Raw genomic sequence first — 13,093 nt, 5'->3', positions numbered from 1 at the left:
AAATCCCATCGCCCTTGAAATTCCCAACTTGTCTTTAAGATCCAGTTATTTGCCTCTGATCCTCAGCTGACCTACTTAAATCGCCCCCTTGCGTTTTTACGGCGCGTTCATTGATTGTGACTTGTGTCTACTCAAAAGTTGGTGAAACCTTCACCACCCACCCCCACCCCTCCCCTTTAAGAGTACACCGGTTCTGGTCGATTCCCTCTCTCTCCCACAGAAAGCTAGCTGGAGTCAATCCCGTGTCCTCTTCAGATGGTTCACAACCGGCTCCCTGCCGAATATGACGGCAGCCTGCCCGTCTCAGCTGCTGCTCCTTCAGCAGCCCGCCTGCCCCTTTAAGAGGAGATGTGGATCCTCCATTCCCCTTTAAGCTGACTGGGGAGAGAGAGAGAGAGGAAAAGAGAGAGAGAGAGAGAGCCCCGGGGCTGTGCAGGAGGAAGTTGCGCAGACTTGAGGCAGAGCTGACATAAAAGCACAGATAGTGATTGAAAGTGATGTTAAAAGGATTTAGCCTGGGCATTAAGTTGGAGCAGAGCATTAGCCTAAAGCCCTGGACCATCTGCCCTTGAAGGGGAAGGGGGGAGGGCAGGAAGCAGCAGAAGCCTCCAGGCTGTCCCGTCACTGACACAGCCTCCGCCACACGTTATGTTTGAGAATCCGGATCGTGGTTAGCAGGTTCGTGTCTCCCCCCAGCTCCTCACCCCCCACCCCTCCCTGTGTCTGCTCCCTTTACCAATGACCCCAAAGCTGTCCTCATTCTGCAGTAAGCTCTGGCCCTGGGGGAGGGGGGGGGTAAAATGTGTGGGTGGGGGTGGTGGGGGTCTTGTCTACTGTGTATACCCAGGTTATTTTACTCCTGTCTCTCTCTCTCTCTCTCTCTCTCCCCCCCCCCCCCCCACCCCCCACACCCTCTCCTTTAGTTGTGTGCGATGCCAGGGCGGATTTGGAGAGGACAGGAGCGGACTGGCACCTCGCTGCGCCCGGCCGTGACCCGCAGCTGGATTTGGGAGGATTGGCAGAGGCTCCTGTGAAGTTTGGGAAGCGGCCAGACGGAGCCTGTGGATTGGGAAGAGTGTGAATGGGGCTCCGGCCCCCAGCTGTACAGAGAGGCTGGATGGGAATGATGGAGTTGCTGGGATGTCCCTGGGCCAGGCTGCTGTGTAAGTGGTGCCCATGCTGAGAGTGGCGCTGCGCCCGGCGCGCCCTCGCTGTCTGCCCTGTGTGTGCGCTCCGCCCGGGGACCATGCGCTCCGGCCCCATGCCCATGTTGCAGCTGGCCGCCCTCGTCTACTCGCTGCTGCCGGCCAGGACTCAGTACGACAGCTGCAAGTCGCTGGTCAACACGGATGACGCCGGCCCTTCCTGGGAGTTTTACGCCTGCCAGCCCAGACCCGTGCCCATGAAGCGGTATCTGAGGGTGAAGGTGGAGCCGGCGGGGGTGACCTGCGGAGACCCCCCGGAGCGTTTCTGTGCCCTGGTAAGAGTCATGGGGGGAGTGACTGGGCAGGGGCAAGGGGGGTGAGGGGGTGAGAGGGGGCAATGACCGAGCCGGGGTGGCAGGGGCAGGGGGCAGTGACTGAGCCGGGGTGGCAGGGGCTGGGGGCAATGACCGAGCCGGGCTGGCAGGGGGTGGGGGGCAGTGACTGAGCCGGGGGTGGCAGGGGGCTGGGGTGGGGGGTGAGGGGACAGTGACAGAGCCGGGGTGGCAGGGGCTGGGGTGAGGGGACAGTGACAGAGCCGGGGTGGCAGGGGCTGGGGTGGGGGGGGGGGTGAGGGGGCAATGACTGAGCCGGGGTGACAGGGGGTGGGGCAGTGACTGAGCCGGGGTGGCAGGGGGTGGGGCAGTGACTGAGCCGGGGTGGCAGGGGGGCTGGGGTGGGGGGTGAGGGGTCAGTGACTGAGCCGGGGTAGCAGGGGGGCTGGGGTGGGGGGTGAGGGGGCAATGACCGAGCCAGGGTAGCAGGGGGGCTGGGGTGGGGGGTGAGGGGGCAATGACCGAGCCGGGGTGGCAGGGGGTGGGGGGCAGTGACTGAGCCGGGGTGGCAGGGGGTGGGGGGGCAGTGACTGAGCCGGGGTGGCAGGGGGGTGGGGGGCAGTGACTGAGCCGGGGTGGCAGGGGTTGGGGGGGGGCAGTGACTGAGCCGGGGTGGCAGGGGGTGGGGGGGCAGTGACTGAGCCGGGGTGGCAGGGGGGGGGGGGGGGGGGGAGTGACTGAGCCGGGGTGGCAGGGGGTGGGGGGGGCAGTGACTGAGCCGGGGTGGCAGGGGTGGGGGGGCAGTGACTGAGCCGGGGTGGCAGGGGGTGGGGGGGCAGTGACTGAGCCGGGGTGGCAGGGGGTGGGGGGGGGGGGGAGTGACTGAGCCGGGGTGGCAGGGGGTGGGGGGGGGGGCAGTGACTGAGCCGGGGTGGCAGGGGGTGGTGGGGGGGGGGGGGGGGGGGGGGGTACCGCTTGTCATTAGCCGAGCGCTTTGTGAATTGTAACACACTAAACCCTGGCACTCAGTAAAGTTTAATGTCACTGCCGATCAGCCGGGAACGCGGTGGCAGGAAAGCGGTCGGGAATAGCGATCCAAATCGGGAAAGTTCCATTGCAGCGGGCCGGCGATGGGAAGTGATAGGTGGCAAAGTGTGGAACTGAGTGAATCAGAGAGAGGGAGAGAGAGAGGGGAGACAGAGAGAAGGAGAGATAGAGGGGGAAAGAGAGAGAGAGGGAAACAGAGAGGGAGAGGTGGGGGGGGGGGGGGAAGAGAGTGAGGGAGAGAGAAAGAGAGGGAGAGAGAGGAAGAGAGAAAGAGACAGAGAGAGGGAGAGAGAGAGAGAGACAGAGAGAGAGAGAGGGACAGGGAGAGAGAGAGGGAAAGAGAGAGGGAGAAAGATAGAGGGAGAGGGAGAGAGAGATAGGCAGAGAGGGAGAGAGATAGACAGAGAGGGAGGGACAGAGAGGGAGCCGAGCTCACTGTCTGCAGCTTTATTCAGCTTTATAGGACAGTTCATATCTCAGGGACCTGTCCCATTATGTTGGTGTTTTCCTCTCTCAGACCTGTTCCCAGCAAATCCTCCCCCCCCCCTCATTACAATGTGGGGGGGGGGGGGGGGGGGGTTTAAAGTGTAATTTCTCTCCGGGTCCCCGCAGCTTAGAAAGTTGCCAAGAACACACTTTAAACAAAACAAAAACAGGACAGCATAGAAATTTGGAATAGTTGAGTTGCCTGTCCGATTTTCCCAGCTTTATCTGGAAGATGAGTGTGATCCGTGTGCGGGGCAGGGAGCTGAATCCCACCCCAGCTGCTGCTCCTGGGGGGGAATAACCGATTCCACCGGGATCTTTCACTGCTGCCCAATAGGACCACACTCTGGATGGCCACGGGGTTTGCTAAACTGGGACTCACTCAGGAGCCGAAATGAATGAAGGCACTTTGCAACATTAATAATTCAGTTGAGAGCGAAAGCCGCCGCTTTCGTTGAACAGACAGTTGGCTAAGAGACTCGCAGTTATTCAGAATGCAGCAGGAGAGCCTAATACATAGTTTAAAATAGCAGGGCAATTCACTCACTCCCCTGTATAAACTGCATCAGGATTAATGACAGACGGTTACAATCCCCCCGTTAGTTTTGGTTTTGATAAGCTCAGATTTCCACAATGACAATGTGAGTTGCTGGGAGGGGAATACACACAATGAGAGTGTTTGTGGGACCGTTAGTGCTGCCCTGAATTTTATTCCTACACCAGGAGATTATTTCGTTTGGAAACTTCCAGGATCCGTTGGGGTTAGTGTGAACACTCAGTAAACGGAACTCCACCCCAGATCCTTGGAAGAATCCTCATACAAATGGAATTCCCCGCATCTGCCCGACTCGCCCTGTTGATCTAAGAACACAATAAACAGCCTGTTTGGCGCTGGCCACCAGCAGGTCCTGCTGGAGACATTCTGCAACCATCGGTTTCAAACTTGCCCAATCACTTTGGAAACAAATGGAAGGATGAAGGAGGAATCTCGGGCGAGATTTAACGGAGCGGCTGGCTTTCCAAGCAGCTTCGACCCGGACAGTTAGGGAATAGCAGGCAGGCTGGAAGGAACATTGGAAATGAGCAGCCTCACTCACTCACTTTGCTTCCTCCTCACACTCAACAACAAAAAAAACCCTCTTTGAATCTCCTTAACAAATTGGCACAGCCTGCAATTGTTGCAATAACCCTGTTGAATCTGAAATGTGTCCGGGGAGCCGTACCCCCATGTCTATAGAAACTGGAAACTCGAAACCCCCCCACCCAGAGCTAACCAGTCCCCATCAAACATCCCACAGCCAGGATTGATGTCAGGTTGCTGCGGAACGTTGTGGACGGGAATGATTTAGCCGTCACAGGGTCAAGGTTAAACCAGTTTTACAAACCAATCTGTCTCTCACCTCGCCGCTTTGGGCAATGGGAACTATTGGCAAATCCTGCAGCCATTAAACTTCAGGGATTGCAGGGAATGTGCAGCGGGAGAGTCCAATTTGCCCCAATAATGTTTCGCCAGCGCAAGAAAATGGAGAAGCTCATTTAAACAGCATCGAAAATGAAATGGACGGGGGGCTGAAGTGAGAGGGAGTGAGTGAGTTGTCGGTTCAATGTGGGATGGCGGGGCTGACTTGTCCAGGTCACTCCCCAGAGGGGGCAGATTTTAAACCATGTTATCTATTACTGGACAGCCGCATATTGTAGTTAAGGAACCAATTTGTTGGAAGGGAACACGGGACATGCACTCACCCCGGGTCCCCCCCCCCCCCCCCCTCCACACACACACACACACAACAGAGGGTGAATTAAACTGCAGCAAAATCAGACACATTAATACAGCATTCCCAAAGGGGGCAGCTCAGTCAGACTGTGGAGGGAGGCAGCCTCTCTCAGTGGACACGTTAATCTATCCACACACTCAGTCTGAGAGCAGTCCCGGCCTTTCCAAACCACTGCTCTGCCGATAACAAACCGAAAGGACTAACTTTTACAAAGCGGTTTAGTCTGTTTGAATGAGCAGCAGGAACAGAATGGAATCAGTGGCTGACTGGCCGGCGTTGGCTGGCCGGGGATTCCAGTTCAGGGCGACTGCTGGAGGGGGTGAATAAGGAGGTGGGTGGATAAGGAGGGTGGGTGGGGGTATTGGTGAACGGATTAATTTTCTTGTCAGCGGCTGACTGCTTTTCCGAGGCACAAATGCGACCACTGCAAACAGGACTGGTGGGTTATCGGTGGCAGAGTGGCTGAAGGTGGATTTACTCTCGCCCCACCTCAGTCCTCCGTGTCCCGGGTGCCTGGGGCTAAAGGACCCTCCCCATTGGAACCCCCACCCCGATTAGTACGAGGTTATTCGTACCGATGGTTCAGGCCGGTTAGGGAATCGATCCTCTCAATATCTAAACGGTTACCGTTTGGAGAAGCAGGACAGATATTGTAGATGATCAGCAATTCAGTGATTTAAAGTAACTGGATTCCTATTTATCCAGTCCATCACTTTAAACATCCAGACCCTTCACCACCGCAGGGCAGTGTGTGTGTGTACCATCTGCACGATGCACTGCAGTAACTGACCAAGGTTCCTTAGGCAGCACCTTCCAAACCCACTTCCATTTAGAAGGACAAGAGGAGCAGATACCTGGGACCCCCACCACCTAGAGGCCCCCCTCCCAGTCACTCACCACCCTGACTTGGAAATATATCTCCCTTCCTTCACTGTCACTGGGTCAGAATTCTGGAATGTCCTCCCTAACATCACTGTGGATGTACCTACACCAGGAGGACTGGGGCTGCTCAGTCAGGCAGCTCACCACAAACCTTCCCAAAGGGGCAGTTAGGGATAAATTCTGGCCAGCGACAGCCACATCCCGCGATCGAATTAATAGTAACAAAACAATGAAGTAGCTGATTGCTGGAAAGTGTTTTGGACTGGGGCGGAAAGGCGCTACATAAATTCTGGCGTTTGTTATTTAATCACAGGGCGGGATTACAAAGAAACATGAGGGGCCTGGCTGCAGGCAAGTTTCTTCAACAGCCTGGACACCTTTACACCACTGCCTGTTATAGAGAGATTTGCATTCATTTCTGAACTGTCAGGAATCTGGATTCAGGGCCGCGTTCTGCCTCAGTGTGGGCTCACACTGCCCCCCCCCCCCTCCCTTCCGGGAATAACCAGCCCCAGGGGCTCACACAACAAAAAGGCTAAGTTAAGAATGGGTGTGTGAGAGGGGTGTTGGCAGGGAAACTGGCAGGATGCCCTGCCAATCATGCCACAGGATATGGGGCTGGTTTAGCACACTGGGCTAAATCGCTGGCTTTGAAAGCAGACCAAGGCAAGCCAGCAGCGCGGGTTCGATTCCCGTACCAGCGTCCCCGAACAGGCGCCGGAATGTGGCGACTAGGGGCTTTTCACAGTAACTTCATTGAAGCCCACTGGTGACAATAAGCGATTTTCATTTTTAATTTCAGGATTTGGGGCTTCTGTTTAACTTTGGATCCAGGGAGGAGGGCGTCTTGAGGCCTCAATATTGGAGTGCTGGAGGCCCAGAGAGTGATTTTGCACCCACTGACTCAGGGAGATTCGTCCAGAGCCAGACTGACACCATAAACACACTGCTGCCCGGCCCGTAAATCCCTTCCAACTGGATAGACTGGACCAGACCGACCTCACACAGCCCATTGGCATCAGACTGACTGAAATGCAGGGACATTTAAACGGAGTGACCCCCCCCCCTCTGTCTGTCCTATCTCAGCCCCCCCCCGTCTGTCCTATCTCAGCCCCCCCCTCTCTGTCTGTCCTATCTCAGCCCCCCCCTCTGTCTGTCCTATCTCAGCCCCCCCCCCCGTCTGTCCTATCAGCCCCCCCCCCCTCTGTCTGTCCTATCTGCCCCCCCCCCCCTCTGTCTGTCCTATCTCAGCCCCCCTCTCTGTCTGTCCTATCTCAGCCCCCCCCCCTCTGTCTGTCCTATCTGCCCCCCCCTCTGTCTGTCCTATCTCAGCCCCCCCCCCCCCCCTGGCTGTCCTATCTCAGCCCCCCCCCCCCCCCAGGTCAGGGTCCAGCTGCAGCTCCTCTAACCTTCAAACAGCACAGAAACAAACCTGTCTTCTTACTGGGCCAGGGTGCATTACAAATCGCACCAATTTACTCTCACTATTGTCAGGAAAACCTCCTTCCTTTAATTCCCAGTGAAAGTTAGGAATGTGTGAGAGCCGCTAACGAGGCGGGGATGCACAGGGTAAAACCAGCCACGGGAAATCTATTCCCAAACTGAGCGGGTTCAGGCGCTTTGGGATTCTGACTGAACAGCATTAACTCCGTGCATTGCTGCTGTTATTGTTTGTATTCATGTCCAGGGGTCGCTGTAAGGAGCCGCCAGGGGCATTTCACACCCCGAGCTCTGTTCCTCTCATTTGCTTACTGCTAACTCACACCCAGCCCCGTCTACCAGGTTAGCGGGCAGATTCCTCAACTCTCCGTGAATGTATCAATGTTCCGGCCACTTTACACGAAAGTAAACTTAACCAATATATAAAATAATGGAGAAATTGCCTCGACACTACTTGACAGGGTTGCGTCTGTGTGTCTGTATTTTACGTGTGTACGTCTCTGTTTACCTGTGTCTATCTCCCTGTATGTGGATATTTTGCTCTGTGTGTGTGGCTGCCTGTTTTTGTGCGTGTGTGTGGGTGTTGCTGTGTGTGTCTATCTATCTCTGTCTGTGTGCCTGTCTGCCTGTATGTGTGTGTTGCTGTGTGTGTATCTGTTTATCTCTGTCTGTATGTGTTTTGGTTTCTGCCTGTGTGTGTCTATCTATCTGAGTGTATGTGTGTGTATCTGTCTATCTCAGTCTGTGTGTGTGCGACTGTCTATCTCTGTCTGTGTGCGACTGTCTATCTCTGTCTGTCTGTGTGCGACTGTCTATGCGTGTATCTATGTATCTTTGGCTTTGTGTGTGGCTGTCTGTCTGCACGTGTGTGTCTGTGTGTGTATGCCTGCCTGTGTATCTGTGTGTGTGCCTGTGTGCATTTGACTGTGTGCCTATGTGTGCCTGTCTATCTGTGTGTCTGTGCGTGCCTGTCTGTGTGTTTGTGTGTGTGTCTGACTGTGTACCTATGTGTGTCTGTGTCTGTGTGTGCCTGTCTTTGTGTGTATGTGCCTGTGTGAGTGTGACTGTGCCTATGTGTGTCTGTCTATCTGTGTGTGTCTGTCTGTGTGCCTGTGTGTGTGACTGTGTGTGTGTGTGACTGTGTGCCTATGTGTGTCTGTCTATCTGTGTGTGTGCCTGTCTGTCTGTGTGCCTGTGTGTGTGACTGTGTGCCTATGTGTGTCTTTGTCTATCTGTGTGTGCCTGTCTGTGTGTGTGCCTGTCTGTGTGTATCTGTGTGTGTGAGTTCTTAATGCAATAGCGGGAAGCATTTCAAAAGTTATTTTTGCAATGTTACAAATCCAAACTCTGGCCGTTGCGCAAAGGGACCAACACGCGGAGCTTCGCCCCACAGTCAGTACAGAGCTGGTCACACAGGCAAATCCTGACACACGCCTGGAGCGTCTATCCGTGGTAGGCAGATGGGAACAGAAGGGACTGGATCAGCTTAGTATTAAATATTAAATACTATTTTAACTACCCATTCTAATTGTATTGAAGCACAATGACGGGAGGGAGTGATTCTGAGGGGGGGGGGGGGGGGGGGTGGAGGTGGGGGGCGGGGGGGGGGGGCAGAGGGGTGTAGTCCATTTGCAAAGCTCACTTAATATGGAAAAGTGTGCCACTGTGAAAGAGCGGAATAATTCCCATGTTCCTTCCGACAGGGAGGATATAATCTCTGATTTTAAAAATGAAAGTTACGAAATATTTAATATTCAGACTTCATCACTGTAATCCTGAGGGGGGGTCAGCTCTGAGGGGGGGGTCAGCTCTGAGGGGGGGGTCAGCTCTGAGGGGGGGGGGTCAGCTCTGGGGGGTCAGCTCTGAGGGGGGGTTCAGCTTTGGGGGTGGGTTGGTTCAGTTCTGTGGGGGGGGGTCATCTCTGGGGGGGAAGGGTCAGCTCTGGGGGAGGGGGGGTTGGTTCAGTTCTGTGGGGGGGGGGGTGTTCAGCTCGGGGGGGTCAGCTCTGGGGGTGGATTGGTTCAGTTCTGTGGGGGGAAGGGTCAGGTCTGGGGGAGGGGGGTTGGTTCAGTTCTGTGGGGGGGGGGGGGGGGGTTCAGCTCTGGGGGGGGGTTCAGCTCTGGGGTGGTCAGCTCTGGGGGTGGGTTGGTTCAGTTCTGTGGGGGTGGAGGGTCAGTTCTGTGGGAGGGGTGAGGGTGTAGAGGAGTCAACATGAAACAGGATATAGACACCGCCTTTCCCCAGGATCTAGATACCGGCTCTGCCCAGACCCACCCAGCTCTCTGGGTCAGTAACTGTATACAGATTGAGCAGTATTGGCTGGCTGGACTTTGTATTCGTTTGAAATCCATAAGAGAGTTTTTAAAACTCGGGAATGATAAACTGCATTTATTCCCTGCTCAGTCAAGTGTTGAGTCAGGTTCGGGATGGTGTGTGACCCCCAACCCCACCCCCATGGTACCGCCAACCGATAATGTCCCGTTATGATGGAAGGAACCCTTAATTCTGGTGCAGTTCTGACCCCCTGGTTATTAGAGCACATTGCATGAAGCCCAAGTGGGGCCACTGGCCGATTGAACGGATTAAGCTCCTGTCACTTTGAGAGTTGGCTGCTGGTGCAGGATTAGATTCTCCTCCTGAAACAGTTCACCCTCTTCTTCCCAATTTCCTTCTCCATCACTTCCCTCTCATCCCAGCCACACCCCCCCCCCCCTCCCCCCACCCCTGTGTCTGTCCCGGCGGGATATGAACAGGAGGCGAGGAGAGGGCCACACCGCTTTCCAAATTGGGATTTGAACCCAGTTTGTCCAACATTCCAAGGAATGAATGTTTTTCCACCTTTTCTCTGCTCGAACTTGGAAATCTGACTCTCCCCGCCCCCCCCCTCCCCCTCCCTGATGTAGACTCAAACAAGCTGGTTGAAAGATTGTTCCTGATCCTGGCTGAAACACATTATTGCAATTCCTGGTTGAGCAGCGACCTTGATTTCGAACGACCTCAAAGAAAAATCGATGATATTTGAGTGAGAGTCATTAAGCGGCGCTTGGATTGGGAACTGTCCTTTAAGAAGGCTTTCCGGAATATTAATATTTAATCATCCAAATTTGGAGGTTTCTTACTGGACGGCAGTGCCCACTGAGGACCGAGGGTAAAAAAAGACATTGAAGAATGGCAGTGAGCGAGAGAACACGTTTAACTGCGAAATACCAATTTACAGGCGATTTTCTGCAAATTGGAAATAATGTGGCTCCTTTTGCAGGATAAATATTCTGGACGCTTGGGTCCAATCGGGGTTGTGTTTAATAAGGAGAAAGCAGGAAGCGAAGGACACGTTTAAGTGCCTACTTGTGGATGCCTGTTGTTGAGCTGGAAGACGAGAAATTATTTCCCAAGTTTAGAGTGAAAGGTTTGCATTAAGGTGACGGTGTGACCAGTGAGCGAAAGTTGTTCTCCTCTGCTGAACCCAACCCCTGACTCAGAGGGGGATTGAAGTGGATCTGCCGGCTCCACACTTTCATTCTTGTCAGTCCCCTGCCTGCAACATCAATCCTTCCACTGGGGTCCAGCTTCATCAATACTTCCTGTTGCTAAAGGCTTTTAATAAAATTCACCCATTCAGCGGTTTGACATGTATAGAAATCCCAGCCGCTGCATTACCGTCTGAACCATTATTCGTCCAAAGCGCCCAATCATTTATTAGTAATAACCGAGCTAATAATTTCCCATAATCTCTAACCCCCCCCCCCCCCCCCCCCCCCCCCCCCCCCCCATGTAGAACCAATTCGTTATAAACAGGCAATCAGGACTAGATTAGCAAATCCACAGGAACCCAGAAAGATATCGATCAAATCCCCCAAATTCTCCATCCCGGTTGACTGGCGAATTATCTACAATAACCCATGCCTTAAGTGGGGGTTGCTGGGTTGCAGGGATAGGGTAGATACGTGGGCTTGAGTGGCTTGCTCTTTGTAAGGGCCGGTGCAGACTCGATGGGCCGAATGGCCTCCTTCTGCACTGTAAATTCTATGATTCTATGAAACACCAGCAACAAGTTCAAAAGCAACCGGGTTTTAATTTAGATGCAGCGGGCATTCATTTTCACACGCTTTAGAACAAACCCTTTGGAAGTAAATGTCTTTTCAAGGTGGTTAATACATATTAAATTCAGCTCATTAACCATGAGCTTTGACAAAGAGTCATCCAGGCTCATGGAAAGATAGAAAACAGAAGCAGGAGGAGGCCATTCGGCCCTTGGAGGCTGCTCTGCCATTCATTCTGATCATGGCTGATCATCAAGTTCATTATGGCCATGGCTGATCCCCCCTTTCCCCCACATCCCTTGATCCCTTTAGCTGCAAGAGCTATATCTAATTCCTTCTTGAAATTACCTAATGTTTTGGCCACATCTACTTTCTGTGGAAGCGAATTCCACAGCTTCACCACTCTTTGGGTGATAACATTTCTCCTCACCTCAGTCCCAAAAGGTTTACCCCTTATCTTCAAATTATGACCCTATTTCTGGATTCCCCCACCATCGGGAACATTCTTTCTGAATCTACCCTGTCTAATTCTGTTAGAATTTTGTAAGTTTCTATGAGATCCCCTCTCACTTTTCTAAACTCCAATGAATATAATCCGAAACGATTTAGTTTCTCCTCACATGACAGTCCTGCCATCCCAAGAATCAGCCTGGTAAACCTTCACTGCACTCCTTCCGTAACAAGAACATCCTTCCTCAGATAAGGACACCAAAACTGAACACAACACTCCAGGTATAGCCTTACCAATGCCCTATACAATTGCAGGAAAATATCGCTATTCCTATACTCAAATCGTCTCGCTATGAAGGCCTACTTTACTGCTTGCTGTACCTGTGCGCCTACTTTCAGCGACTGATGCACGAGGACACCAAGGTCTCGCTGAGTATCCATCTCTCTCAATTTACACCCATTCAAATAATAACCTGCCTGCCTATTTTTGCTGCCAAAGCAGATAACCTGACATTTATCCATTATACAGCATCTGCCATGCATATGCCCACTCGCTCAGCCTGTCCAAATCCCTCTGAAGCATCTCTGCATCCTCCTCACAGCTCACCCTCCCACCCAACTTTGCATCATCTGCAAATTTGGAGCTAATGCATTTAGTTCCCTCATCCAAATCATTAATGTATAAGGTGAACAGTTGGGGTCCTAGCACAGATGCCTGCAGTACCCCACTAGTCCCTGCCTGCCAATCACAAAAAGACCCATATATTCCAACCTTTTGCTTCCTGTCTACTAACAAGCTTTCTATCCATCTGAAGACACTACCCGTAATCCCAAGCGTTTTAACTTTGCATATTAAACTGTGATATGAGACCTTGTCGAAAGTGCTCCCTTCTCTCTCCACAGATGCTGTCACAGCTGCTGAGATTGTCCAGCATGTTCTGTTTTTCTTTCAGATCTGCAGCATCTGCAGTAATTTGCTTTTATCATTAGTACTTGTCCTCCTTTCCTCTGGTACACGGCTGTAGAAGCAACTATTGTTCTAGGGTTTACACCTCCATACTTTTCAAATTCGGATTCCCCCTTGGTCCTATTCCAGTTGCCGAACCTCTAATTAATAAAAAAAGCAGAAAATTCTGGAAAAACTCAGCAGGTCTGGCAGCTTCTGTGGAGAGAGAAACAGAGTTAATGGTTTGAGTCCAGTATGACGTCTTCCCCCACGTCCGCGACTGCCTTCCAAACCGTCACCTCACCACTAAACCTCCCCACCCAGGGTTGCAAGTCGTCCTATTTGGCGATAATTGTCCCACCCCTCTCGAAACCACTGCATTGACGGAATCTGCACAAACTTTGCAAACCGCCCTATAAAGCTTGAGGCCCACAGAGATTTCACCACACAGATAGTTAAAATGCTGTATCATGGAAATAGACTCTATTCAACTACATAGACATCTTCTCAAACATATCCACTTTTTTTTGGTGGTGAATTGCAGCCTTCC

At 53.0% G+C, this 13,093-nt stretch overlaps 1 protein-coding gene across 9 annotated transcripts in view; it reads left to right on the top strand.

Annotated features, from left to right (window-relative positions):
• Positions 1-418: 418 nt before the first annotated feature.
• ntng2a (netrin g2a) overlaps positions 419-13,093 on the top strand; it is a 127,822-nt gene continuing 115,147 nt past the window's right edge. For 4 of the 9 annotated variants that reach the window (XM_038781566.1, XM_038781564.1, XM_038781565.1 and 1 more), the window contains exons 1-2: positions 431-678; positions 924-1,480. In XM_038781566.1, coding sequence (XP_038637494.1) covers positions 1,247-1,480 — 234 coding nt within the window. In that variant the 5' untranslated portion in view covers positions 431-678; positions 924-1,246. Of the gene's footprint in view, positions 679-923; positions 1,481-13,093 lie in introns of all 9 variants that reach the window. The other 5 variants (XR_005458467.1, XR_005458466.1, XR_005458468.1 and 2 more) reach the window with 4 other exon arrangements.

This window comes from Scyliorhinus canicula, chromosome 21, assembly GCF_902713615.1.
Source record: "Scyliorhinus canicula chromosome 21, sScyCan1.1, whole genome shotgun sequence".
NCBI lineage: Eukaryota > Metazoa > Chordata > Chondrichthyes > Carcharhiniformes > Scyliorhinidae > Scyliorhinus > Scyliorhinus canicula.
This window is presented reverse-complemented; position numbering and strand designations above follow the sequence as displayed.